The sequence below is a fragment of the Aulonocara sp. 'chitande type north' Nkhata Bay genome, linkage group LG3, assembly GCF_057382095.1.
Source record: "Aulonocara sp. 'chitande type north' Nkhata Bay isolate Kocher_YH1m ecotype deep benthic linkage group LG3, A_spYH_male_GT1.1, whole genome shotgun sequence".
NCBI classification, from domain to species: Eukaryota; Metazoa; Chordata; class Actinopteri; order Cichliformes; family Cichlidae; genus Aulonocara; species Aulonocara sp. 'chitande type north' Nkhata Bay.
In genome coordinates, this window is record NC_141346.1 from 21,837,267 (window position 1) to 21,865,209 (window position 27,943).

Sequence of the window (27,943 nt, forward strand, 5' to 3'; positions counted from 1 at the left end):
AAGATACCCTCATTACGCTGATGATGTGGAGGTCCAGCTTTTCAGATCCAATTAAAATCAAATCACTTAAAAAGATCTTCTGGAAACTAGTAGAATTCTTGTATAAGAGTTTAATACACAGAATCATATGAACAGCAAAACCGTACATTTTACAGCAAAATAATATCAAAAAGCAAAGCTGTTGTTGGGTATTTTCCATTCCACCAAACAGGTGTCAGTTTGCACTTTGTTCCTCTTTTAAACTCCGACACTTGTTTTACATAACTTTCTGGCGCTACTCCATAACTTCCGAGCGCTGTTGCCAACATCAGTTATTTTTAATTGGGTCCCTTTGACGAAGACAGGCAGAGAGGCTCCCAGGTGCATCTTAGCAGGGCCAAGTTTATGTAACCCTTTGTATGTTGGCCATAATACAATCAAATGTTACTTATTGATCCTAATTTCAGACAGTATTGATCACATATGCTCATACAACATTCACGCTCATACAACACGTGGCACAAACTTCAATAATATATTTGTGGATAACATTTGACCTAAATATGTGGGTCTTGTGATTTTAAGCATTTAGGTTAATTGCTTATCACAGTGATTCCATTATATAAACACGTAGATAGACAGACAGACAGACAGACAGACAGACAGATAGATAGATAGATAGATAGATAGATAGACAGACAGACAGACAGACAGACAGACAGACAGACAGACAGACAGACAGAGAGAGAGTGTATACAACTATGTATGATTGCATAGTATATTGGAAGCTACATATAAAGGAATTTTTGCATAGAACCTGTATTGTATTTTTCAGACCATAAGGCACACTGTTGATTTTTGAGAAAATGAATGAATAATGTAGCAGCTGAGCGAAAAAAAACAAACAAACACAAAACAAACAAAAGAAATTGCTCAAAAATACTTCAGGGCATACAAACAGGGTATTTTACTATTAAAATATCCTGTGGTAATAAAGTTTATTCCACTAAGTAGAAAAGTAAAAGAAAACAGAATTAAAAGCCACAAGTAGGTGTGAAAAAAATGAAAGTTTGATGTGACATTGACATAATTTTCACAAGACATTACACAACATCATATCTTAAAAGCTGTGGATGCTAACAGACAGACAAACAGACAACCTGAACCAATTGGATACCGCTGCCTTCAGGGAGAAAAATACTCTGGTATGTACAAAACAGAAGATAGAATTTTATCATTTCTAATTACTATAATCATTCAGTCTCTTTATAACTATAAATGTTTTCCCTCTTGCTGGAGAATTTTTAGATCTGGTTACCTAACTAAGCTCAGCTTCGAGTATTTCAGTCTCACTCCATTTTATCCGAGCATTCTTCCAACAGTGCCTCAGGTCTGTCTTGCTTTGACCCCACAAAAGATGCAATAATGTTTTCTAGATGTGGATTTCCCTTTTCCTCCTCCTCAACTCTTTCCACCACCTCCCCATAGCCCTCTTTCTTCAGATTATCCACAAAGTTTTCAAATAGAGTGAGCAGAGGAAAGGCATACTTGAGCACACTCTGATTAGGCTTTAGAAGCCCAAAGAAATATCCACCAGTGTGCAAACCAAACACTCGTCCATGACCATCGAAAACTGGGCAGCCAGAAGAGCCGTAATACATGAAAAAGTTGTAGGTCACATAGATATTTTCAAATGGGTTATTTTTGATCACCTGATTGACTGCATAAAGAGTGATGAAGTATTCCTTGATGTCCTCACAATTTTTATTAACAGCCTCCTCTCGTCTGTCTTTCTCAATGATACATATAGGATCCATTTTTTTCACTCCTCCTCCTGGGTGTCCAACGATACAGGCCTCACCGTCTGAAGGTACAGGTCCAAATCTCTTGAGGAGCCCTGGTGGCACTTCCTCTGTTTCTAGCTTAAGTATGATGTAATCAAACTTCTTGTTGCCAAAAAACACCTTGGCATTAATCTTGTTCTTCTCTGATTCGTGTTTTTCAAAGTTAAAGACAGCAGTAACGTTTACAGATTTATGACAATTAGGTAATTTTGATTGAACCCAGTCTTCAAATAAGTGGGCATTCGTCAAGACATAGTTGTCAAAAAGCACAAAGCCTGTGCCCTGCTTTATGGAGGAACCAGTTATGAGACAAACTGACTTGCTCAGCTTTAGCAGCTCCTTGACTTTGTGAATTTCACTAAAAGACTCCTGGATCTTTCCAAAGTTCTCTTTCCCCAGGTTAAATGCTTCCTGTAAAGAATTCCCAGGGAATCTACTTTCCATGTGTTGTTTCAGAGGTGGACACTGGGCACGCAGTAGTTCATAGATGTTCTCAATGCTGCTGCCGCTTTATTTGGCTGCTCTTTTTAGACTGATTCCTGTCCGCTGTGCTACATTTAGATTAATCTTATTTCTGTCTTTCATTGTGATCATTTGATGCTTGTTTAGGTTTTTGCTGTTTGAGTTGTACATGGTCAGGCTGTTGATTTAATTCTTTTGCTTCAGTATTTGCTCCTCGTGAAAGACATATCTGGAATTTCTTATTTTCCAGATTATCAATTTTGTCTGTGCACTCAGTCTTACATTTGTCATTGATGTTGACCAGCTCAAAGTAGCCCAGGTCATCAGTGAAGCAGCCATCTCTTTTTAGAGCCTCCGCCACAGTTATCCCCTTCCCTCCGTAAACACAGAGATACCTGAACTGTTTTAAAGTGCCACTTTTAAAAAGTTGGGGGTTTTTTTGGCATTTAGTCCTCCCTTTGTATCAAAGTAAAAGACAGAATAGGCATCTCCTGGATGTACTATTTTGGAATCTTGGACCTGAGCCGATTCTACTTTTTCTGATTTACATGAAATGGTCAGAACCTCATGATCCCCAACACAAGAACATGGGAAATGTGTTGGAACAATTGATACGTCATCTCCTGTACCCATCTGAATGATAACATTTACATCTGCACCCTTGACCATCTTCTTATACTTATTTGAAGATGTTATGATGTCCATGTGGTTCCTGCAGGAAATCAGAGTGGGGAAATGGAAGTTTCAAACTTTTGTGGTAGTGAAATGAAGTGTATTTTGTACAAAAGGGAATATGCACCTTATAGGCATCACCATTCTCTTCCTTCATTGTCACTGGATGAGGTGTAGCAGTCTGCAAAATAAGAAAACAAAGTATATTTTCAGTTTAATGTGGTAACTATTAGAATTACTGAATAACCCTATTGAAGAGTTGTTTGACAATGTCAGTAAGGGAAAGATTTATATTTATTTCTAAGGTCAAACTTTGCGTTACACTGGACTAAATATTACATATCAAAAACACAAAAAACTTAAAGATGTATGTATCTTTCAGTCAGCTCAGGTCACATTGATGTGGCCTCACCTGAGAGGCTGGAGCTCCCTGTAGCTGCATGCTCACTCTGCGGCTGTCAGGACCAGGACTGCCCTGATAAAAACATGTGCACGTACAAATGAAACCAGACAAAAGACAAATGATGAAGCATGAATACTGTAGTATTATTAGACAAGCTGTTACTTACAATTTTCTTCCCCAAAAAGGGCCTGACATCCTCAGTTATCTTTTGCCATTTCCTGGGAAACATTTTCTTCTGATATCATAAACATAAAGTCAGAGTATGTAAGATGTTTCTACAGCTGCTTCAATCATTATTATTTTATATTTTTTAATACAGATCTTGTTTACTCACTGTACCACAGTGCAAATACACAAACTTTGATGATTCTGCCATTGAAGTCCTGAAGAAGTGATTTTCTGTGTCAGGCCTTTAATGTATCTTCAAACAAAAATCCAAGTTCAGAATATAGCAAACGTAGTTCAATCTGTGTTAAAAGCAGAATAAATACAGATATAACTTAAAAATAAGAAAGTGTCAAACTCATTAAATGCAATAACAGTTTAAAAATCTATATTTGCCTTGCCAGCGTGCTGGAGTTTTCAAAACTGGATCTGGGCATATAGGGTGCTGTGCAAAAGTTTCAGGAAGGTGTGGAAAAAATGCTGTAAACAGGAAAATAAAGAATGCTTTTTTTCCCTTTTTTTTTTGACTGTTTATTGGCCTCAAATGGCGTATTGCACATGGTTCGCTGGCTTACATGCCAGTCAGACCTCGCGACTGTCCACAAGTGTCTCTATTCGGGCCCACTCTTGCTGGTGACGAAACTTGAGTCGCTCCACACTTGGGCCCTCAGTGAACTGAGCAACCAGCCCCTCCCCTGTCGTGGGATGGTGCAGGTTAGATGCTCAGCTACTGGGAGAGGCCTTGGGCCTTGTCCTACCTCAGCCATCAACTGAGTGGCCGAGCTGCTGTGGCAGGCTCTCTCTCCCTGGCAATGTGTCACTGCTTAGTGCCAGGTGGGGATCTGTTATGACGCCGCTTCTCCGGCCGGCAGCCCCAACTTCCCGTCTGCAGCATCGTCCGCATTTCGCAGGTTTCTTTCACAGTGATAGCCAGCTGCCATGCTCAAGTGGCCTGGTAGGCTGTGCTCCCCTAGTGTATTGCCTGCAGTTCGCCGGCTTACACACCAGTCGGACCTCGTTGTGTCTGATATGTCGGCCAGCGAGTGAGTGTTATCCAGCCTGCAGCGCTGGCTCCCTGTTTGGCATTGCCCGCTTCTTGCAGGGTTGCACAGCCAGTGGGGTCCCCACTCAGCAGCTCGTGAGCTACGCTTCCTCTCCTTACTCTGCCCCTGGGATTCTGGGTTCTGGCCCTGGGCACCCCAGGCCCCAGCTGGGGATCCTTGGGGAGCATGCACGCGGGCTCGTCCTTGCCAACCGCCTGTGCTTTCTGGCGTGCTAACCACGTGCCGTGCGTTTACACGCTTGTCAGATCTCACTGTGTCTGATACTTCAGCCAGTGAGTAAGAGCTCTCCAGGCTACAACGCTGGCTCCCTGTCTGGTGCATTGCCTGTGTGTCACAGGCTTACACGGCCAACACAGGCCCACTCAGTGAGCTGGGACTTATGACTGACCTTAAGTGTCTCGTTTGAGTTCACTCTTGAGGTTCATCTGTCTGCGGACAGCACGTAGTGACAGTGCTGGGGGTGGACTTTCAGATCGTCGCCTTGCTCAGCCCTCCACTTCAGCAGGCTAGGCTGCCAGCAGAGGTGGGTCGAGTATCCAAAAATTGTACTCAAGTAACTTTAAAATATTATTACTCAAGTAAAAGTGAAAAGTAGTCTTCACAAAAGTTACTCGAGTAAGAGTAAAAACTCTCAAGTAGTGAGTAACTGTTTGAGATGTCTGATTTGATAAATAAATGCTATCAGACAAACAAAAATAAATAAATATACACATTTTTGTATTTTAAAAAGGAATATATGTAAAAACATCAACAAAATAAGGCACAACAATTCTAATTTCCAGATTTCAGATTTCCACAACATTTTTCAAGCAATGATGGTTAAGCTTCAGCAGCAGTTTGCTCTCAAGGTTCTTTCTGTGAAGCTCTAACTGTTTAGCAGTGAACAGGAGTCCTGCATGACTGAGAAGTCCTTCACAAGCTCCAGATGCAGGAAGAGCTGTATTGATTTTGATCGACAGCTTCTTGATGTGAGGAACGCCATGCAATAGAGCCACACCTCCAGTGAATGGACATGAAAGGTACCTCTCCAGCCCTACTTCTGGCTTTCCTGACCCCATGGATCCATCATCTTAGTCGGTTAGGCTGCTGTTTGTGCTGGCCTCATCCAGCTCTGAGTCTAGGTGATGTCTGATGAAGTGGAGACCTGTGGAAAGATGTATGGTTTTCAAAAGAATTAGGTCTGGTCATTATAGTGCTGTATACACTGCAGCTGTGGATGTTTGGCAAGAAGATTTGATCACACTGGAGATGTTTTTTACTAACTCTTGTAGAAAAACAAAATCTTGTCATTCATATCCCGCACAAACAGTTTGCAATGAATTCCAGATGCAAGCGTGACTGGAGCTGCGATGTAGCCTATATAATATTTATATTGTAACGTGATAACGTGATAATTCTGTATATTGTAATAACGTGATATTATATTGTTCAAACGTGAAAAGTATATTGTTAGAACAATATATTTTTCATGTGTGATATATCACATTATAACGTGATATATCTCTTCTTTTCTTTTGCCTGGGTGGCAGCTCTACGCTTCCGTATCCGAGGCTTTTCAATGTGGCCTCACAAAATTATCACGACTACAAACATGAAAAGAGTTGGATGGACATTGCTGCTCAATCACAGCTGCCTGGTCAATGTTTTTCATTAGTAATTTAGCAAAGTTGACGGTGGTGTGTGTGTCTGTGTGAGTGAAAGACAGAGAGAGGGAGAACGAGAGACAGATTTTGTATGATAAGCTTGATGTTATGGACGCACAGTTTGAGCACTCAGGTCGCATCAGAGCATCAGGCCGTATGGTGTGAGACCTGCATCGTGACCTATGAACTTCTAACCCCTGAGATTCAATTGTACAGTTTGAGCAGGAGCTGAATAACGTGACTGAAAGAAATTGCACAGTGTTTGCCCAGCTTAATGCAGACTGTTTAAACTAAACAAGCTGCTGTTTCACATAATAAAGCCTGTCAGCCGCAGTATTGCCTTCTGTTTTAACAGTTAAAGCAGTAGAGACGAGCTGTTGGCATGTGCGTGGAACTCTAGCGTCATTAACCATGCGAGCAGTTAAAAGGACAGCCGAAGCTGCACTCGCAGTTCGAGCTCGACACCGCTGCTGTAACATAAGACTGACATCCAGCGAACCACAGCTAAAAAGATATTTAGAGAAAACTTACCCTTTCCTCAGGTTACACGAGTTGAGTTTTTTCACGCTGAAAAGTTGTTTTGGCTCTCACTGAAGACACCGACGCTGAAGACATAGCTGTTCTTTTGTACTTCTTTTAAGCAAAACATTCTTTGTATGTGACGCCAAGGGTGTTCATCCTCCTCAGCTCCTTTGGCTCTGCGGATGGACAGGTCTCATTCCTAGCTTGACCTGTTACTGCAGGCTGTGTTCCTGTGTTCATGTTGCCTGCTTCACCGGCTTACACTCCAGTCGGACCTCGCTGTGGTGAGTGAGTCTTCTCCAGCTTGTCGTGCCGACTCTCTATCTGGCGTATTGCCCACTTGTCATACGCTTATGCGACCAGCGATCGTAGCTCAAGCGTTGGGAGTTCGCCTTGTAATTGGAAGGTTGCCAGTTCGAGCCCCAGCTTGGACTGTCTCGGTCGTTGTGTCCTTGGGCAAGACACTTCACCCGTTGCCTACTGGTGGTGGTCAGAGGGCCTGGTGGCGCCAGTGTCCGGCAGCCTCGTTTCTGTTAGTGCGCCCCAGGAAAGAGGAGGGAGACGAGGAACCATCATGGAAGGACAAGCCCCTGCACGGTATGTACCACCGGCAGATAGAGGAGGTGGCTGATATCCAGAAATCCTACCAGTAGCTGGACAAAGCTGGACTGAAAGACAGTGCCTATCACACCAGGCAAGACCCCAGGTGCAGGCTGTGTAAAGATGCCCCTGAGACAATCCAGCAAATAACAGCAGGGTATACATGGAACGCCCTAACCATAGTATACAGAAACATCTGTGCCGAATATGGCCTGAAAGTTCCAAGGTCAAAATGGGAGACGCCCCCAAGGGTGGTGAAGAATGACCGAGCTAAGATCCTGTGGGACTTCCAGATACAGACGGACAAAATGGTGGTGGCTAACCAACTGGACATAGTGGTGGTAGACAAACAGAAGAAGACGGCCGTAGTGATCGATGTAGCGGTTCCGAATGACAGCAATAACAGGAAGAAGGAACACGAGAAGCTGGAGAAATACCAAGGGCTCAGAGAAGAGCTCGAGAGGATGTGGAGGGTGAAGGTAACGGTGGTCCCCGTGGTAATCGGAGCACTAGGTGCTGTGACTCCCAAGCTAGGCAAGTGGCTCCAGCAGATCCCGGGAACAACATCGGAGATCTCTATCCAGAAGAGCGCAGTCCTGGGAACAGCTAAGATACTGCGCAGGACCCTCAAGCTCCCAGACCTCTGGTAGAGGACCCGAGCTTGAAGGATAAACCGCCCGCAGGGGCGTGCTGGGGAAGAAAATATATATATATATATAAGTATATTCTTATACTCTCTAGACCGAAGAAGTCACTTGGATGAAACAAAACGTTTCTCCCACCAGTTTTGAAAAATTGAATCACTCTAACATGAAGGTGAGTTTAGCATTTATTTATTTTTTTATTTTATTCAGAACTGAAATAATAACAGGAGAAAAGGATTGGTGCTACTCACTATGACACGTTTTATATTTGGGAAGTTTTGCCAAAAAGACATGTACACCAAACCTCAAAAAATGTGTCTGACAGAAAATCTTTTCCTGTGTGGGTTTTTCAAGAATAGAGTGTAAAGAATCTTGACTTGAAATAAACAAATTTCCTTTTTCAACAGGAAGGAAAGTTTAAAACAAAGAAACATTACAGTTCATAATGACAACACTAAACATGTCACAAACAGGTTAACAGCATATGGTTTGTATTACATTGTACTAAACATACACAGCAATGTTAAAACACAAGGGGTAAAAAAAACATGATTTTCAAAGGATGGTTTTCATTCCACCAGTAGTTATAAAACAAAAAAAACAGACATAATAAAAACCCTGGGTAATACATCTGAACAGAAAGCTACACACCCACTAAGTAGAAACTTCTACTTAAATCTAAACATTAAACTAAGGCCAGCTACAAGCTTGGTTTTAAAACATCACATCTATATCATTGTAGTGTGCCTTTAAGGGTAAATACACAGTATCTGTGTTTTTCAGTCGCAAAGTCAGAAATGTTCTTATTATATAAATTATTTTACTCAGCATGAGGTTATGTCTGCAGTGTAAGCTTTGACTGTAATCTCTCTCAGTATAGGGCTACAGTAACTTCACTAAGCTTCAAATCCTCCTGTCCCCAGAGGCACAGGTTCAGGTTACATCTTATGTGTTCAATTCTTTGAAGAATAATGCATTAGAAAAAAAGGAATCTCTGAAATCAGACATAGTTTGCAACTTGCCCTAATCTGTATACCTAACTGACTTCCATTGGCTCCTCAGCATTGAGTATCTCTTTCAGGTGTGGGTTTCTTTTTGCTGCCTTCTCAACTTTCTTCAGCAGCTCCTCATTTTCACTTTCCTTCAGATTTTCCACAAAGCTTTCAAATATAGTAAGAAGAGGAATGGCATATTCAATGACACTCTCATCACTGTTGACTGAATCACAGATATAACCTGCAGTGTGCAAACCAAAAACTCTGCCAAGTCCATCAAACACTGGAGAACCAGAGGCACCGTGATACATGAAAGTGTGGTAGGTCGCTACCTTTTCTGCTTTACGTCCACCTATCAATATGTCATTAATGCCATGCTCTTTGAGCCAATCACTGATTGTTTTGATGATGAGCAGGTTTTTGTACTGATACAAATGTTCATCAATAGCCTGCCCTCTCTTATCTGTCTCAATGATACATGTAGGATCCATTTTTTTCACCCCCCCTGCTGGGTGTCCAATGATGCAGGCTTCACCATTGGCAGGCAGTGGTCCAAACTCACTGAGCAGCCCTGGTGGGACCTTTATATTCTGTGCTCTTGTTTGCTGGTTTGGTTTTGAGCCTTCAGGATTGAGCTCCAGAACTGCATAATCTAGATCAGCATCAAAGTCAGTGAATGTATTCTCTGCTCTAAAGTAGTAGAAATTTGTTTCTGGCTCAGACTTCTCGTAGTCAAATACAGCAAACACTTCTACATCCTGCTGCAGCGCCTTTCCTTCAACGTAACCATCAAACAAATGTGCGCTAGTCAGGATGAAAGTATCAAACAGCACGAAGCCTGTTCCCATAGAAACATCCTTAACAATGACTTTGCAAACTGACTTTCCCAGTTCTAGCAGCTTCCTGACTCTGTGAACTTCACTGAAGGACTGCTGGATCTTTCCAAAATTTTCCTTCCTGAGATTCAGTGCTTCCTGATACAAATCACCAGGGAATCTACTCTCCATCCATCGTTTCAGATCTGGAAACTGCTCACGCAGTAGTTCATAAATCTTGTTTCTATCAGCATCACTGCTGGTTTCTTTCACTGCGGTTTTTACACGGATTCCCTCCTGTTGTGCTAAATAGACGATCTCTGACTCTGATCTTCTTTCACAATTACTTTGAGAATTATTTGTTGGGCTTTCTTGTGACTTTCCATTGTTTTCTTTTTTATCTTTTGGAAGGCGTATCTTGAATTGTTTCTGGTGTAGTTTTTCTACCTTTTGTGTGCATACAGTGAGGCGTTTGGGATCCTGATTGTTGGACAGCTCAAAGTTGCCAAGGTCATCAATGAAGCGACTGTCTCTCTTCAGAGCCTCAGCCACAGTTATTCCCTTTTCTCCATAAACACAGAGGTTCTTGAACTGTTTTACATCGTTATTTTTAAAAAGTTCCTTTGTTTTAGTGTGTAGCCCACCAACTGTGTCTATATAGAAGACAGAATAGTGCTCTTTTGGATGCACTATTTTGGAATGTTGGACTTTACCTTCAACTTTTTCTGCTCTACATGATATGATCAGACACTCACCATCATCAATGCAAGAACAGGGGAAATGTGTTGCAACAATTGACTTCTTATCCTCTTTACCTAGCTGAATGATAATGTTCTCATCTGCACACTTAATCTTCTCATTGCATTTCTCGTTTGATTTTATGGCTTCCAGCACTGTGCAAAGCTGATTACACTGAACAGTATATTCATAACTAGCTTGATTGAATTTCACTGTAAATTCATGGGAATGTTGAACCTAGAGGAAATTAGAGTGAGATGGTTAGAAACACAGTGGTACTAAAGAAGCAGAGCAGTATTTTGGTCATGTAATGTAACACTGTATACTTACAGTGGAATCACTGTCATTTTCCTCCTTTGGTCGAGTTGGCGTAAATCCCTGCAGAAATAACAGATATTAAAATATATAAATACAAATATAAATATATAAATACATATCAAATTATTCATGATTCAAAGTGTTTATTGTCATGTGTCCAAAGAAAAAAAAGCATTTCTCTATGCAATGAAATTCTTTCTTTGCTGTCCACCCTCAGATGCCGGTTAATATATACAATAGAAATAGAACAGAAAAAATACAAATAGTGCAAATAAATAAATGAAGACAGAAAAGGAGACAAAATATTGAATTGTGAAACAGAGGTGCAAAAGACCTGTGGCTGTAATATGCTGGCTTAATATGCAGGATGACCTGATGTGCAAAAAAATATTTTTACTGTTCAAAAATAGGTCAGCTGTTCAATGACAGTGGGGAAGAAGGAGTTGTTGAGTCTGGATGTTCTGGATCTAAACCTTTGTCCTGAGGGCAGAAGTGTGAACAGTCCGTGTTGGGGCATGTGGGGTCTTTGAGGATGGAGGCAGCTCTTCTCTGGACTCTGTGATTGTAGATGCTCTGCAAAGATGATCTTCTCCGCGGTTGTTATCACTCTCCACAGGCGTTTGCGGTCCATAGCAGTATAGTGCTGCCATACCATGCAGTGATGCAGCTGGTCAGTGTGGTCTCCACAGTGCAGCTGTAGAACCTGCTGAGGATCTTGGCCGACATACCAAATTCCCTCAGCCTCCTCAGGAAATACAACTGCTGCTGAGCCTTCTTGACCAGCTGTGTGGTGTTCAGTGTCCAGGTGAGGTCCTTGGACATGTAGACGCCCAGGTACCTAAAGCTGTTCACCCTCTCCACTTCAAGTCCCCGGATAGACATTGGTTGGTGAGGCCTCCTCTTCTTCCTCATGTCCACTATCATCTCCTTTGTGTTGTCAGTGTAGAGGGTGAGGTTGTTGTCCTCACACCATGACACCAGACCGGCCACCTGGTGTCATGGTGTGAGGCGATCATGGTGTCCTGGTGTCATGGTGTGAGGCACCTGGGGCGATCGTGGCTCAAGAGTTGGGAGTTCGCCTTGTAATCGGAAGGTTGCCGGTTGTCCTTGGGCAAGACACTTCACCCGTTGCCTACTGGTGGTGGTCAGAGGGCCCGGTGGCGCCAGTGTCCGGCAGCCTCGCCTCTGTCAGTGCGCCCCAGGGTGGCTGTGGCTACAATGTAGCTGCCATCACCAGTGTGTGAATGTGTGTGTGAATGGGTGGATGACTGGATATGTAAAGCGCTTTGGGGTCCCTAGGGACTAGTAAAGCGCTATATAAATACAGGCCATTTACCATTTATGGTCTAACAATAAAACAGCTTGTCAGCGTTCAGTTTTTTTGCAACAGCACAGCAGTAACCATTTAACACTTGCCACTGTCAACATTTATTTTACCAGTGTTTGGGCAAAAAACTTCAGATGTAAACATTTTAACATGGAAACAATTGTTCGTCTTTAAAAGTCCACAAAATATACATTCATCCTGCATTCCCAACTTGGATGATCTGATATCGCCATCGCCAGTGTGTGAATGGGTGTGTGAATGGGTGGATGACTGGATATGTAAAGCGCTTTGGGGTCCTTAGGGACTAGTAAGGCGCTATATAAATACAGGCCATTTACCATTTTACCTCTCTCCTGTAAGCTGCTTTGTCCCCTCCAGTGATGCGGCCAATCACTGCAGTGTCGTGGGTGAACTTCAAAACGATGTTATCTTTGTTGGAGGTGACACAGTCATGGGTGTACAGGGTGTAGAGGATGGGACGGAGGACACAACCCTGTGGAACTCTAGTGTTTGTAATAATATTGGCTGAAGTCCTGTTTTTTAAGGTTAACCTAATAATGTATTTTGTCTTGCTTTGTTTTTTTTAGTTTGTAATGTAGATTATTTAAAAATACCTTTATGTTATGTTTTTTGAATATTTGGTATTAAAATGTTGTATTCTGATTACAAAAGTGTGAAAAATGGTGAATCTCCTTGTAAGACCTTCCTTTGTCACAATTTGTGGGTTGCACACAGTGTTGGATAATATGAAGCAGACCCTTGCAGAGATGTGAAGCATGAAGTGGCCCTCAGACCAAATCACTGGTATGTGCATATCTCATCAATCATACTTCAACTCCCTATAAAGCTCACACAGATTCAGTTTTCATTGACAGTGTCAGAAATGTAAAGGTTCATATTCCATGTTTACATAAAATATTAAACATGTCAAGAACCTACGAGCTTATTTATTGTTCAATCAGCTATTTTCACACTGACATAAGACCTCACCTGAGGGGGTTTAGGTCCTTCTGGCTGCATGCTTGCTTTGCTGCTGCTGCCACTGGGACTGTTCTGTTAAAAAAAGAAAAGCACAGATAAATTAATTTGGCTGATAAATACAGAGTAGAAATGGGGAAGTAATAACATTGCAGTATTATTAGTTTTTACTTACTGTTTGCTTGGAAAGAAAGTCCCTAATATCTCCCATGTTCTTTGATCGTTTGGGAGGCATTTTCTCCTGCAATCATGAACATAAAAGCAGAGTATGTCAAGTGTTTGTTCTTAAGATGGAAAAAAACTGTGGTGTTTCGAACAGTTTTGTTGTCCAGAAGACTCACATTGAAAGTACACACACCTCCTGATAAAAATAAATAATTAATATCTAAAAATATCCAGAAAAGGAAAGTGCTGAAAATGCCTGTTGGCACACATTATGAGCAAATAGTTGGAAAATGTCAAAATACAACTAACCATGGATGTCTTGTGGGTTTCTCCAAGTTTCTCCAAACTGAGGCTTAGTTGCTTTTCTAAAATACACTACACAAGTAGCAACAAATTGCCCACCAAAAGTCACATATGTATGCTGCTTGTACTTACTCTTGAGCCTCTGAACTAATCAGCATAGAGCCCAGCAGCTAAGGTTGCTTAGAAGGACTTACACCAGAAGAAGTACATTTTTTTCTTTTCCAAAAAACGTCTAACAGGAACATTTCCTGCTCTAGGAAACCAAAACATGGTCCATCATACTAATTTTTGTGTTGGATTTGATTTAATTTTGTAACAAATTAGATATGGCAGTATGTCTGTAAGGGGGTAATTTAGCCAAAAAGTATAAAAAGCAAAATAAATGCTCAACAGGTATAAATTGTTATGAATTATTATGGTACATTAAATATCTTAGAATCCAAAATTACAACCAGAACGAAGCAGGGCCATGATAAGATAAGACTGGTCTAATAACTGTATGAAACACATTTCCTTCGTGCGTGTGCCTGATGCATGCAAAAGAAAGGCTGCAGGAAGCACTTTGTTCTTTAACGTCTCAATGGTTTGGTTCAGCAAAGAACAGTGTCTCTTTACTAAAGCTGCATTTGTGCCGGCAGATGCTCATCTCATCGCCTATAAAGTTGTCTACTGAGTGGCACAGCCTCAAAAGCCGCACAACTGCCAAAGAATTAATACTCCCTGTGCTGTGGCTATGGTTTTCACTATGATTGATGACACAGCAGCCAGCAAACTATGGGCTATTCCTCTGTCCAATAATACAATCAGCAGGCAAATATCTATGTCAAAGAGGAGCACCTTAATGATAAGGTGCGTGACAGCCACTTTTCTCTGCAGATGGATGAAGTTTCAAATTTAACTGTTACAACTTTCTTATGAAACCTTGTGGCATGTTTCTGAAACTCAATGAACTGGATTTCCGCCTCAGCTTTTGTTGATGCACAGTTAAAGTGGCTTTGTTTAAAGTGTATTGAACAGCGCTATGTACTGTCCCCTTGTGGTCATCCTACAAACAATGCAGCATGAAGGAGCTGCATGTTGCATATAATGATGCAATGAGGATCCTTTTTAGGATAGGGGGCAGTGCCAGTTAGATGTTTTGCAGCTGTGGGTGTTTGGACTTTTAAAGCACCTTTAATAAATGTAATGTTCACATTTAGAGGTGTGTACAGCTGCTTTTTCTCTGCAGATGGATGAAGTTTCAATGGCTCCAGTAACAGTATCATTTTAGCACTCTCAGATCCGACAGTGAGTGGTTCCCGCTACTCATCCAGTCTGAGGAAGCACTGGTTGAAGTTTTTGGGCATTTATTGATTTCTTTTAAGTAATCGTCTATTTTATGAATATTATGGTTTTAAATTTTTTACAATGTTTTATATTTTATATATATAAATTTTTTTATTAAGGTTTATATGTTGTGTTTTGTCTTGTTTCTATGGACATAAAGTCAGTCAATAAAGACTGAATTGAAATGAAAATTACCGGATTCTATCACGTTGTCATCGTCCCGGCGCGCTCTCTCTCTCTCTTTCTCTCTCTCATCGCTATGCCTGCGCGGAGCTCATGTTGGGCTCCCGCCTTTGGCCCACGTACCTGCAGTTAATCCCCCATGTAATAGATTTCAGGGACCCGTCCTGAATCCTGAACCCTTGGACCCCCTGAGCGTGAGTGTTGGCAGTTTGGCGTGGAGTTTGTGTGTGAGGATGGTTAGGGTCTCACTCCCCTCGTGGGGAATGAGAGGAGCTGAGCGAGTTTAGACCCCTGGAGCGCGGACCCTCCCCCACCTGTATATAGAGCCTTCCGGTGTTGTTTAATAAAGAACTGTTTAACTGTGTCAGTCCGCGCCTGAGTCCGTCCCGCCTGCCCTGACACACGTATTTCTTAAATCCAGCTTCACACACACTATTTAATCTATTTAATCTAGGTCAGTTTTTGAGCAGGTTTCACTGGTGTAAATTAGCCTATATCCTCTGAGATACAAACACGGGTGAGAAAGTTAAACTCACCTTTCAGTCCGACTTCTCCAGATATTTCCAGATGTTTCTCCGGTCAGGCTGAGAGAGCCGCTGACTTTCACAAACACGCGTGGGAAATGGAGCAAAGATCCACAAGGTTTCGTGACAGCAGCTCCTAAAGTTGATGATCGGGTGAATAAGAGCGAAAGTTGGGTGAGCGCTCAGTCCTCTGACCGCTTCGGGAGTGAGTCAGAGCAGTCAATACTGGCGCCTCTTCACCGGGAACAAATCCGCAAATAACCCCGCCCATATCTGTCAAATTCAACCCAATTGAATCACAGAGACAAGACAAGCTCAGTATGAAACGTACGGCGGGAGTGTGAGTGTGACATACATTTTTGTGGTTTAACATGTTTCTATTTAATAATTAAACTGTTTCATTTAAAACTATAGTTTAAAAAAATTGTCCTGGCTAAATTGCACCACAATTGCACCACAATAACTCCTACTTTAGAGCAATGAGTGTCATATCCAACCGATTGCGGGAGTGTGATTATGACGTTATTTCTGTGGATTGCAGTGGTGGGCAGAACAATCCAAATATCAACAATATTAATTGATATTTAAAGTTTGTATTGATATTAATCAATACCATTACCAGTGTAATGAAATCAATACTTTCGTTTCTGTTTCTCGCCTGTATTGCACTGCTGTGGTTTCATCAAAGAGGCAACCTGGCTGTCTGTGTAAGTGCCGCTGCTTTGATGTGTCACTGCAGGGAGCAGGCGCAGTTTGCTCCTCCCCCTCCCGTCTTGCGTTTTAACGTACGGTCACGTGACTGAGCAGCGCTAGGCAAGCAATAATAATAATTAATAATAACAGAAAAGGCAAAGCATACATGATTGTGTTCAAATCTTTCAAAATGTGAAGTCAGAAACTTTATTATGACGCAAGTTCAACTTGCTCAGGTTATCTGGCTTCGTTTAGCCTAACATCAGCAGGGAGGTTAGGTTAGCTAAGTGATTACATGACACTTCATGAATAAAAACAGGGTTTCTCAATCTAGCCATGAGCGTGTACACATCAAACAATCAGCACTGGTAAGACACGATCAATCAGAAACACGGACCGAGTCGCACGTTTTAGTGTGTATTCACAAGTTAACTGGCTCGTCATTACTCTGTTATTAATGCATGGAAGTTGTTCATTGTTTTCATTGAAGTGTGAAACAGAGATGTGTGCAAAAGACCTGTGGCTGTAATATTAAACATATTAGAAACTTAAAAATGTAACTATTTTAAAAGTTCAACAATTAGCTCCCTTCACACCAACATAAGACGTCACCCACGAGGGTGTAGCTCCCTGTGGCTCCATGCTCGCACTGATGCTGCTACCACCAGGGCTGTCCTGATTTAAAAACAACAACAATAACAACAACAACAAACCCACCACACACACACACAAACGCACATACAACAAAATCTTTGGCGACAAGTGATAGATATCCATATTATAAATGGGGAAGGATGGACACAGCACTTTTATTAGCATTTTACTCACAGTTTGCCTTGCTAAAAAGCGCATGATGTCCCCCACATTCTTTTTTTTCATTTGGGAGGCATTTTCTCCTGAAATTAATAATAGGGTATCTGATGTGCTTGTTTTTGTTGGGGTTAAAGGTGGGGAAGTCTTCACCAGATGCCTCACACCAGCAGGCTCAGTTTTTTTTACTCAAATCCTCATCAGATAGATAATTAATGTCTAAAAATGTCCACACAAAAAAAATCTCCATTGATACACATTGTTGGCTTGTTGCCATTATCCAACACCACAATGATAACACATATTCTAATATTATTAAAAATGCAAAAAAGTTTATACACTCCCCTTCAAACTAATCCTTTTTAGCACAGTTATTTAATCATCTCTGCCTGAGCATCATATACAATGATGATTTCACATACGCTGAGCAACCAGAAAGCTCAGACTTGGCTGCACAAGTAGGAACAAATTTGCCCGCCAAAAGTCAAGAATGTGGCGCTTGTACTTGTCGTTTAGAGTCATGCCTTTTAACCAACCAGTATGGAGCCTGCTCATCAGCATTTTAAGTCTGTTTTGAAATACCTACTACATTTTTTGACCTATTACATGAGCAGTTGCTCCTGCAGGAAACCAAAAGTTGGCACCATCATGCTTTACTGTTTTTCGGTTGTGATTTGTTTGAATCTATATTGTAACAAATTAGAAATTGTTGTAGCTTGTCTGTGTAGGGTAATTTAGTCAAATCTGAGATTTTCAATGTACAACTGTCTGCCTGATCCCTCTTTCCTGTGGTCAGCATGTGTTGCCATATTAAGACAGCCTGTTTAAATAGCGGTTTGAAACTGATGTCCTTGATGAGTGCCTGCTGCAAGCGAAACAAAGGCTGAAGGAAGCACTTTGTTCTTTGTAGCCTGAACAGCTTGTCATTAAATTAAAAAAACAAAACAAAAAAACAACTACAATATTTTCTTACTTGCTTTTATTTCCCTCGCTTTTTCCGGTGTAAGAAAAGTAGTTGGAACCTGCTCTCACACCATTAAAAACATCAAAACTTTCATTCCTGTGAATTATTTGGATTAAAAGGTGATTATGTAAACACATTGGTTTAATAATTAAGCTGAAAGACAATAAAATCCTAACCAAGAATACAAATTTTCTACATAATTCCCAAGAGCTGTTAGAATGCACTCCAGAATAAAGTGTCTTTCTGCAGTGAACATTAACTTACCTGTTAGTGATGAACTTTTTCTTCAGAATCCAAAAAAGAGAGAAAGAAATAGGTCTTCAGTTTCTCCTCATGGCATTTCAGCTTACAAAAGCAGACAAAAGTGTGGATCTGTGAAGTCTGAGAAAGCTTTTTAGGTATCAGTATATTAGCGTAATAACCGTCAATGGCTTACACGTGTCCTAATCTGAGAACGTCACAAACTTTGCTCCGGGCAGGAGCTGTGTGATTGGTTTAATAAAACTTTTGAATTTCAAATTTGGGCGGGTAGCAAGATTCACTCACTAAGGACTTCAACAAAGAACGGAAATGATTAACAGCAGGAAAAATGTGATGTAACCAACACGGAAAAACCCCAGAAGGAATTTTAACGTATTTTGACCGGTGAAAAGGTCAGCCTTTGTCAGTATGACTTAAAATGTATGCTTTGGGCTTTTTTAAAGTTGTAAATTTCTTGAAGCTTTGCTTTGTAACTTCTAGATATCCTCTTTTGTTGCCATGCACTGCTGATAATGCAACTGCAGTCATCATTCTGTTGCTCATGTTTGCACGTAGCTTGTGCTCACACCCTGTGTCTGTCCTTCTCCATTTTTCCATATTAATATATGTACTTTACATCAAGCTTATTGCTGACTCCGCAGCAGCAGGGAGGCCCCACACTCCAGACCGCAGTTGGACGGCCAACTCCTCCTAGCCCCCCCGCTCCACCAGGCCGCAGAGAACGAGGGTGAGAGAAGACTCCAAACCTCCCTCCACCTGCTCATTGTAGTGTTGATGCATGTGTGTTCTAAGGTGCAATTAAAACCCAGGGTCTGCAGCCTTAAAATACGCATTTCAAGGCCGATTACGTCACAGCGGTGCGTCGGAGGCTGTCCCAATTCAAAGGCTGCTCGAAATGCGGCCCTGAAATGCGTCCTTCATTTCCCTGAATTTTAAGGATGTGGCGGTGTAGACTTCGTGGCCCAACATATCCCAGAATGCATAGCGCGGCGGTGGGTGTGGATAAATTTGCCGGGGAAAAAAAATGGCGGATGAGGGGCGCCCGAAGAGTACACTTTAAGTAAGTACTGAATATTATGTCACTTATTTATGTGCAAATGTTTAATAATGAAGAACATTAAAACATTACTGTTGGCCGCATGTCAGTAAAGTCATGTGACATTAGCGATGTTTGTACTAACTTGGTTTTAAAGCCTTTACTTTACAATATACGCCGTTCAATAGCTGAGCTTAATCTTACAGAGAATGATCAAAGCTCATGTAGAAACAAACAAATGAACAAAAGATTTTCTCCTTCATTTCTGTCAAACAAAGCTGTATGACACGTTTCCAGCTGTTAGTATCATGGTTGCTAGGCAACCTGGGCAGCGCAACGGAGGCTAGACCGTCCCATTTCACAAGTCTCGCACTTCCGGCCTTAGCGGTCTTTGAGTACGTGGCCTTGAGGATCGTTGAGGCTGCAGACCTTGAATTGGGATACAGCCACAGTTTTTGGCACTTAGGCTACATCCACACGTACACGGGTATTTTTGAAAACTGAGATTTTCTGTTTTGTTTTTTTATTTTTATTTTTTTTTTATCCCTTCCACACGTGCAGTTTTGAAAAAAAATATCTATCCACATGTAAACGCTAAAAATGAAGTCAAACGCTGTCAAGAACATGCCAAATCCAAACGGTGTAGCAATGTTGGCCAATAAGAAGTCTAGAAGGAGGAAAAAAGAGCAAACAGAAAACCTAAAGCCACGTCCAAAGTTCGCTCTGATGCCTCTGTCTTTCTAAATGGAGGGACAGTAACTGAGCGTGTATATGTAAGCGAGTAAAAACAGCAGATAGTAAAATTAACATCAACAGTAATTTTTTTTTTTTAAATGGTAGAAATTTATCTCATGTAAACAATAACGTGGCGCACAGCATGACATCTCAGTTTTCAGTGACTCAAAATGCTGTTTACGCCAAAAAGCACAAATGCATAGAAAAAAAAATTAGCATTTTCAAAAATAGCTGTGTACATGTTGATGTAGCCCTAGACATGGGATTTAATTTAAGCCTTGGAGATTGCTGCTTGTGCACATATCAAAAACACCTAAGACTGTACAATCTCTGGCAAAAACCATGTATTTATCAATATCTGCAGTGAATGAAAGCAGAGTGTCTTTCCATTTTCATTTAAAAAAAAAAGAAAATGTAAAAATGAAGTCTGAATGGCCCTCCAAAGTAATAGAATGAATGTGAATAAGTACTGTATTGGAACTGGGCCTTTAAATGGTCCTACTCTAGTAAGTCTATGAAAACTCATTAATAAACACAAATCTGACATATTGACATCTACTGCTACATTAGGCTGACCATTAACCATCAACTTCAACATTAACATCAGCTTCATATAAATTAAAACATAATGGGGAAGAAAAAAAAAAGTACATTAAATGTAAACAGTTGTACAAAACTGTTTAGACTGGACTGAGTAACACTTGTCTTAGTTTGATTCAAACTTTTCTTGAGATTTTCAGTAGATGCACCTATGGCATCCATTTCAAAATCCTATGTTGCCTCTTATCCACAAACTACCTGCCCACTCCGCAGGGTGACAATACATCAGCTTCTTACAGCCGGGAGTGTGCCAATTCATGTATTATACCAGATATATTCTTTGACTGGAACCACCAACACCAACAATTTGAGATTTCTGTGAAAGAGAAATCCCAATATTTAAGTGTACATGTGAATGTCGAGGCATGAAACAAAAGGGAAAACATGTCAGAAATTCAGGCTGTAGCTGCAGATTCAAGGCAAAAACTAAATTTTTCATCAAACCTGAACTGCGACTATGATAAACATGTACTCATCACCATTCAGTTATTATAAGTCGAATCCCGGTTGTGACCCGTTTAAACTTGCAATTGCATTCATATGATTTAATATGCTCGAGAGCTAGCATGTCAGAGTAGACTTGGGTTTCACTTTCATTCTCACGGGAGGAGAAAGTACAACACCTTTTGAACTCTGTGAAAACTGTACAACAAATTGGTACCGAGAGTTACACCAGACTTCTGAGTTTTATCAATGCTGTGGGAGACGTATGCCAAACTGTAACAGAAACAGAAGAACAGCAAACAGAATCAAGATTACACATAATACACAGCATGCTTCAGTACTTTGCATTGGCACACTCAAATACTGTCATGTTACAATTATAAGTGTAAGTGTAACCCAGAGCTGTCATTTTTAAAACAATGTGCAAAGAGCTGCAACGATCCAAATACACATGAAGTCTAATGGGAAGGAGAAATATTATATAATATATTATTATTATATTTAAAAAACAAAAACAAAAAAACACTGAAGGAGTGTGCAAATTAATCACTAAATCTGTAAGATGGAAAAAAGTAAAGCACCTTTCAGGTAAACAGAAATAGCATGAATGACAGCCTCACTTCCAGAAGGACCAAACTAGATTCATCTTCCAAAATACTGGCTCTGCACTCCAATCGTTTTATTTGGGTTGGCAGCAGTTTTGGGGTCGTGTTGAGACTCTGACGTTTTCCATTTACTCTGCAGTAAACCGTGCAAGAGTTCAGTCCGAGAACACGAAACGAAATGCTTTGAAAGCAGCTGCAATCGGTTCCTTGTGTGACAGTTTGCTACCACACCTGTCCTGAGTGTAACTCAACTCCAGCCGTACTTACGGCGGTGTTCCTCTGGGCTTTACTCGAGGCCCAGGGAGAAATTAATGCCGTGAACTATACCAATGATGATGGGTTGCCAAGCAACCAGGTATCTGAGCCAGTCGAGAAGCTGCCCATAAAGGACATGCGTCTTCTCCCAGCTGGAAATTGAGGCATTAAGGACAAACATCATGTTTTTTAGACAAACTTTGGGGGTGCACTGTATTAATAAAGAGCAGTGAAATCAAATAAGTAAAAGAACATAATGTTGACTGTTACAAGGTAAATGTTAATAGTCTACGCTTTTTTTCAGTTATTTGGAGATGACTTGCTTCATAGAAATCACTTTCTATGAAGATCTGAAGAAGTTTCTACTTATTTATTCATTAATTCCATGTTATCTTCTTTTTTTAAAGAAAAAAAACAACAACAACAACAACAAATAACAAACAACCCACCAAAACTTCAATCAGCAAAAGGATACGGGTTGTTCATCATCCTCTTCAAGTCAACCTTCTCATTGCAATATGGACACGTCTGCTTCTTGCCAACAATGCACCAGCCACGGATGCAGAACTCGTGGAATCTGTTGGTTCAGGATTGAGTTAAGGCAGAAAGAGCAACCTGTTTACAGAAAACTCATCATCATCATAACTCCGAGAGCCATTTTGATTTACAGGTGGCTCCCTGACATAGGTGGCTGTAGCTGTTACTTTCCTGCTAAGCTTGGCTAACTAAAGTCACTGAACCAGACCTTGAGTGTTTTTTTCCACTTTTGGAGGAATTTAATGCAATCGTACGGTTCAGAGGCCATCCAAGAAACTCTCCAGGAAGTTGTACTATTGCCTCATGTGCCCTAACAATTCAAATGTTGATGAGGTGGGTTAGGGTCTCTCAGGGACACCTCCAAGGTAGTAATCATATGGATGGTTAAATAACTGGGACTCCCTGTCAGCTGTTGGAACTGAAGAAGGCTTTCAGACGAGAGGTTAAATGTCTTCAAGAACCTTAAAAGAAGTTGAGCTGCATTTAAGAGGGCTTTAGGATACAAGTGTCCACAGGAGAGCTGGTAGGTGTCTTCTATAAATCCTTCCTCCTCCACGTTCACCAGGATCCTCTGACCACAGACCGCACAGATATCATTGGTTAGGTTCCTGCTGGGCATGCCACCCTTGTTGTAGTACTGGAAACACAAAAGTGCTACATCAGCAGAGCATAGAATTACAGGTCACCATTATTTTACTTTTATGGATTTATATACAAAAACAATTTTCTTTCAAAACTGTTTTTGATCGTGTTTGTGTTAAACTTCAAAAATGATGACAGCCTCCAAGACTATTTGTACTGTTTGCAAGCACTTAAGCTTAATTTAATTGTAGTTCAAAACACTGTTAGCTTTATTTATTCACAAACTAGCTGAAGGCTGTTATGTTGACCTGGGAGGGCAAAAAAAAAGAAAAAAAAAAAGAAGAAGAGCGTTTTACCCCGATTGTAGAAGCCATGCAGTCCGAACAGATTTCAGCAAAGTCTCTGCCCATGACGCCGTAGTAAAGTCCATAAAACAGCATAATCACACCAACATCCATCGAGTCCTCTGCTTTGATCCTGTACAAAGAGAAAAAGGAATAACTCTGTTATGTAGCTGTAATCATGTCAGTACAGCTAATTTAACTGTGCTCAATGGAACTGAGAGGTGTTTAAATGGAGTTATGTAACTACCACTTAGCATCTAAAAAGCCACTAAAGAGGCGTTACACTGTATCTGAAGGTAGTCTGTCCTGTAAAAGGTGAAAGGACTACTGTTTGATAGCTGTTTTTAATTATAGTTCCTGTATCCTTAAGCCTGGTGTATATCCTAAGCAAGGAGAAAACCACATCTGGACTGAAAATATGTTTAAGGTCTGTTAAAAACCACATCAATTTTATAACCTCTCCAACTGCAAAATCTGGTTTGTATCAGGATCAATGGATGCTCTCTTCATGTCTTGTAGTTTACCTGCCTGTTCAACTTGTGATAAATGTATGGGGACATGAAGGGACATTCATGTCCACTGTATCGTCCTCATATACTGGCTCAGAACTGATTTTTCATGGAGTGACTCTTAACGAAAACTTTTCAATACTTCCACTGAAAGAGGTTTATTTGTGTTTTGTCTCACTATCTTAAACTCTTCCAGGCAATTGAAACCTCAAATAAAACAGAACTCAGTGATGGCCGTAAACTCAACCAGAAGTCAACACGTTAGCACCATCTACAGTTCACTGCTACACTTGAGTGGCACTGGTAACTTTCTGCATGTTTAGTCCGTTCTGGAAATGAAACTTAGTGGAAATGAAACTTATCGAAGTGAAACTAAGTGTAAACGAAACTCAGTGAAAACAGAAAGCAGAAAATAAAAAAATTCATTACAAAGTACACAACTCCAATAACCTGGGTTTCTGACAGTGACTGAAGCAGACTGTGTCTCTACATTTTGATTTCTGAATACTTTTCGTTTGAATACTTTCAGTGTTTAACAGCCACTATTGTATGAACAGTGGCTCCATTGTGTAACATGGTTTTGTCAGGAAAGGCTCTCAATTCTATTTTATTTATATAGTCCCAAGTTACACACAACAGTTGCCTCAAGGCACTTAATATAGTAAAGTAAAGATCCTACAAGAATACAAAAACCGGGAAAAAAGCCCTGCAATTATATGACCCCCTATTAGCAAGCGTTGGCGACAGTCGGAAGGAAAAACTCCCTCTGTATCTGGTGAAAAAAATCTGCCAATAGAAATATGCAGATCTACCTGCTGTGGTAACTGCTTGTGAATAAGGGAACAGCCCAAATTAGCTTTGAATCACCTCTGTGTGATTAAACAAGCTCATTAAGAGCTGAGCTGTCAGCACTGACTCACCTGAAGAAGACGTTGAAGCCGAACATGGTGAACATGATGGCCATGTAGCCCAGAACCCCGACTGCATAACTCAGCTTGTAGATGAGCAGAAACCACTTGTAGACCATCCTGGAAATTCAAAGAGACAAAGACCACATCACTCCCATCCCTGCCCTGGAGTCCTGCTGAATGTAAACGCAATCAGATTTTGTTAATTATTAATTACTTTTTAAGCTTTACATCGATCACTTTGCTCCTACTTACATTTTGAAACTGCCTCCAACTGTTCATACATTGCGATTAGCTGTAAATGATCTTCTTTCCTTACTTTGTACACATTTATCAGTTTAGTTAAATACATGTATAATGAAAAATTATTCAGGTAATTACACACTTATTTAAGTACTTTTTGTTGACTTCACACTCAATTTTTTTTGCCTAATTTTAAGAGCTTCTTTATTTATTAATGGGCTCATTTAAATTAACAAATACTGACATACTTATTTAAGGCCCTGTATGTTTATCAATGTACTTGTTCAACTGTCTGGGAAGTTGTTTGCGTAATTATTTATTCACTTAGCTGCTTTTTATGCACTTTATTTACATAAATAAGCCACGGGGCGACCGTGGCTCAGGGGGTTGGGAATCGCATCTGTAATCGGAAGGTCGCCGGCTCGATCCCCGGGCTCTCTGTCCTGGTCGTTGTGTCCTTGGGCAAGACACTTTACCCTACCGCCTACTGGTGTTGGCCAGAGGGGCCAATGGCGCGATATGGCAGCCTCGCTTCTGTCAAGCTACAGTTGTGGCTACAACTGTAGCTTGTCTCCACCAGTGTGTGAATGTGAGAGTGAATGAATAGTGGTATTGTAAAGCGCTATATAAATCCAATCCATTATTATTATTATTATAAGTTAAGCACTATACATACTACTGCTTTATTTACTACCTTATTTAAAGGCTCATTTAACAAGGCTCAAAACACTTGTGTGTCTTGCTCATCTTGGTGTTAGGAAAACCTCCCATATTAGTCCTGTTAGTTATCACTCAACATGATACAATGTCACTGGACACATCTGCTTTGAATTAAAGGGTTTTGAAATTAGGAGCTAAAGTTCAGAAATAAATTGTATCTTGTGCACAAATCGTTTAATATCTTTAAAAACAAATTGATTTAAAAGTATTTTGTGGGATTTGGTTTTGCTTTTTCTTTTTTGTAGTTTTGTTGGTTTTATCACTTTCATCCCATTATATAAACTTTAGGAAGGCCAAAAAACGCTCAGAAGTATATAAACATACAGAAAAACCTTAATCCTAAAGCTTCATTTATACTATTGTTATGCCCGATCAATAAAGCATAATGACACATGTCAACAACTGTTACGGGTCTCTCTTTGTAAACTGTATAATGACTATCAAAAGGATAAAACAGGGTGTAATTGTATGTATGTGATGCCATAACTCAGATAATCTATTCTGAAATCTTCAGTCTTTCTATTTCAGTAAAAGAAAGTCAGTCTTTAGTTTGCCTTCATCTCCATCAACACAGTGGTTTTAAGAGCCAGCAGGATCGTTCCCCTTACCTCGGCGTCCTGCAGGACAGCGGTTTGCGGGTGGCTCTGAAGATGACGTAGCTAGTGATGACGGAGAACATCCCCCACATGGACAGAAAACGCCACCAGTACAGTTTGATGGTGAAGTAAAGAGGAACCACCCACATCTGGACCAGAGTCACCAGCTGTTGAGGACAGAGACAGTCCGTATTCAGTATCAGACTAAGCCTGCTGCATACAGTGGCGTGAATGGAAAATAGCACGTTTCTTCTCTCCCAGAGGACCAAGTCCTTTATACAACATCCTCCATTTACCCAGTCACACAAACTAAACTTTAGCTACTTTTTCACTAACATTCACAGCAATGACCAGCTCATTCAGTATTATTTCACTCACAGAAAAACTGCCTGCTCGTACAGGACCATGAAGGTGCATTTTGTGGACATTGCGACAACAAATGCATTCACCTCGCATCATGAGATATGCAGTGCCAACCAGGTTCAGCCCATAGCGCACAAAGATTCCATAGTGTTTGTCAGCTTTGTGGGATGGACAAGACAGGTGTTCCCCACAGCAGGAGTCACTGACACAGACGCTGCCCAAAAAGCCACTAAGGCAGACTCAAATGTAAGCGCCGTCTCCAGGAGGACAACAGGTGGAGTGACACACCCTGAAAGTGTCAAGCCTGTGGTGTGCCCCTGTGTCTTGTGGTGAAGAGTTGTTTGAAAAATTCTACATAGGTTTTTAAAATTTACTTTTTATATTAAACATAATTTGTTAAACATGTTTGTGGTTTTTACCATAAAAAAAAGGGACAAATCAGTGCCTTTAGCCTCCCTGCTGGCAGCACTCACATTGTAGGAGCGGTGGTGCCTCTGCTTCCACTGCACCAGGACTATCTGAGCCACCACCAGCGTGGCGATGAGGATCAGCACCATCTCTGCGTGCATGGCCTCGTGTCCTCTGTGCTTCATGTGCAGGCGCTCGTGTTGCACCCTGTAAAGATGAAGAGGAGGATTAAGAAAGGAGTGAAGCATGTGCCGGAGAGTCAGGACTAAACATGAATTTGTGGGGGGCAAAAGCTGCATTTATTTTCATATTTGTTAAAAAAAAAACTAAAAAGCAGATGTTTTTGGATGTAACGTGTAAAGAAAATGCAGAAGAGGGTGTACTCACTTCCAGTTTTCTCTGTGTGTCATTTTCAGCAGGTCGTCCTGGAATGAGGGACAGAAATAGCAGCTGGGAGCTTTGTGGGTCTCACTGGACACTAATGTAGGTTAACACAACTTCCTAAACTGAGAGACAAGCTATTTGATGAACTGTGTTTCCCGCCTCTACCATAACAACATAAGACCTAATGTTTCTGTAATAAGAAAGGCGTTTCCTTAAACATGCCTCTAATGTGCCACGTCGAAGCCACAGTATTCACAGCTCACCTGAACTACGGAG

The 27,943-nt window shown here is 40.9% G+C and overlaps 2 protein-coding genes and 1 pseudogene across 3 annotated transcripts in view; all 3 read right to left on the bottom strand.

The window, feature by feature from the left end:
* Positions 1-2: 2 nt before the first annotated feature.
* LOC147334531 (serine protease FAM111A-like) lies at positions 3-18,521 on the bottom strand (annotated as a pseudogene). Its single transcript, XR_015126201.1, has 6 exons — positions 18,402-18,521; positions 5,613-5,733; positions 3,527-3,827; positions 3,370-3,432; positions 3,085-3,138; positions 3-2,997 (listed from the first exon to the last, which is right to left on the bottom strand). The product of XR_015126201.1 is annotated as a serine protease FAM111A-like (transcript).
* On the bottom strand, positions 8,179-18,505 carry LOC147334532 (serine protease FAM111A-like). The gene is made up of 6 exons (XM_086273073.1): positions 18,402-18,505; positions 15,683-15,806; positions 13,345-13,410; positions 13,182-13,244; positions 10,877-10,924; positions 8,179-10,783 (listed from the first exon to the last, which is right to left on the bottom strand). Exons 3-6 carry the CDS (start codon positions 13,402-13,404, stop codon positions 9,035-9,037), a joined length of 1,920 nt encoding a protein of 639 aa, XP_086129199.1. The 5' UTR covers positions 13,405-13,410; positions 15,683-15,806; positions 18,402-18,505; the 3' UTR covers positions 8,179-9,034.
* Positions 18,522-20,493: 1,972 nt separating the features above from the next.
* LOC147334533 (RING finger protein 175-like) overlaps positions 20,494-27,943 on the bottom strand; it is a 7,689-nt gene continuing 239 nt past the window's right edge. The window contains exons 2-9 of the mRNA XM_086273106.1: positions 27,671-27,708; positions 27,349-27,490; positions 26,525-26,679; positions 24,966-25,073; positions 23,549-23,669; positions 23,114-23,247; positions 22,549-22,650; positions 20,494-22,225 (exon numbers count right to left, since the gene is read on the bottom strand). Of these exons, the coding sequence (XP_086129232.1) occupies positions 22,105-22,225; positions 22,549-22,650; positions 23,114-23,247; positions 23,549-23,669; positions 24,966-25,073; positions 26,525-26,679; positions 27,349-27,490; positions 27,671-27,708 (921 nt within the window). The 3' untranslated portion in view covers positions 20,494-22,104. The remainder of the gene's footprint in view (positions 22,226-22,548; positions 22,651-23,113; positions 23,248-23,548; positions 23,670-24,965; positions 25,074-26,524; positions 26,680-27,348; positions 27,491-27,670; positions 27,709-27,943) is intronic.

Excerpts from the sequence above, each read along its gene's own strand:
- LOC147334532 (XM_086273073.1), bottom strand. The coding sequence starts at position 13,404 with ATGCCTCCCAAACGATCAAAGAACATGGGAGATATTAGGGACTTTCTT. Across the intron at positions 13,245-13,344 it reads ACTTTCTTTCCAAGCAAACA|AACAGTCCCAGTGGCAGCAG; the intron begins GTAAGTAAAAAC and ends TTTTTTTAACAG. Across the intron at positions 10,925-13,181 it reads AAGGACCTAAACCCCCTCAG|GGATTTACGCCAACTCGACC; the intron begins GTGAGGTCTTAT and ends TTATTTCTGCAG.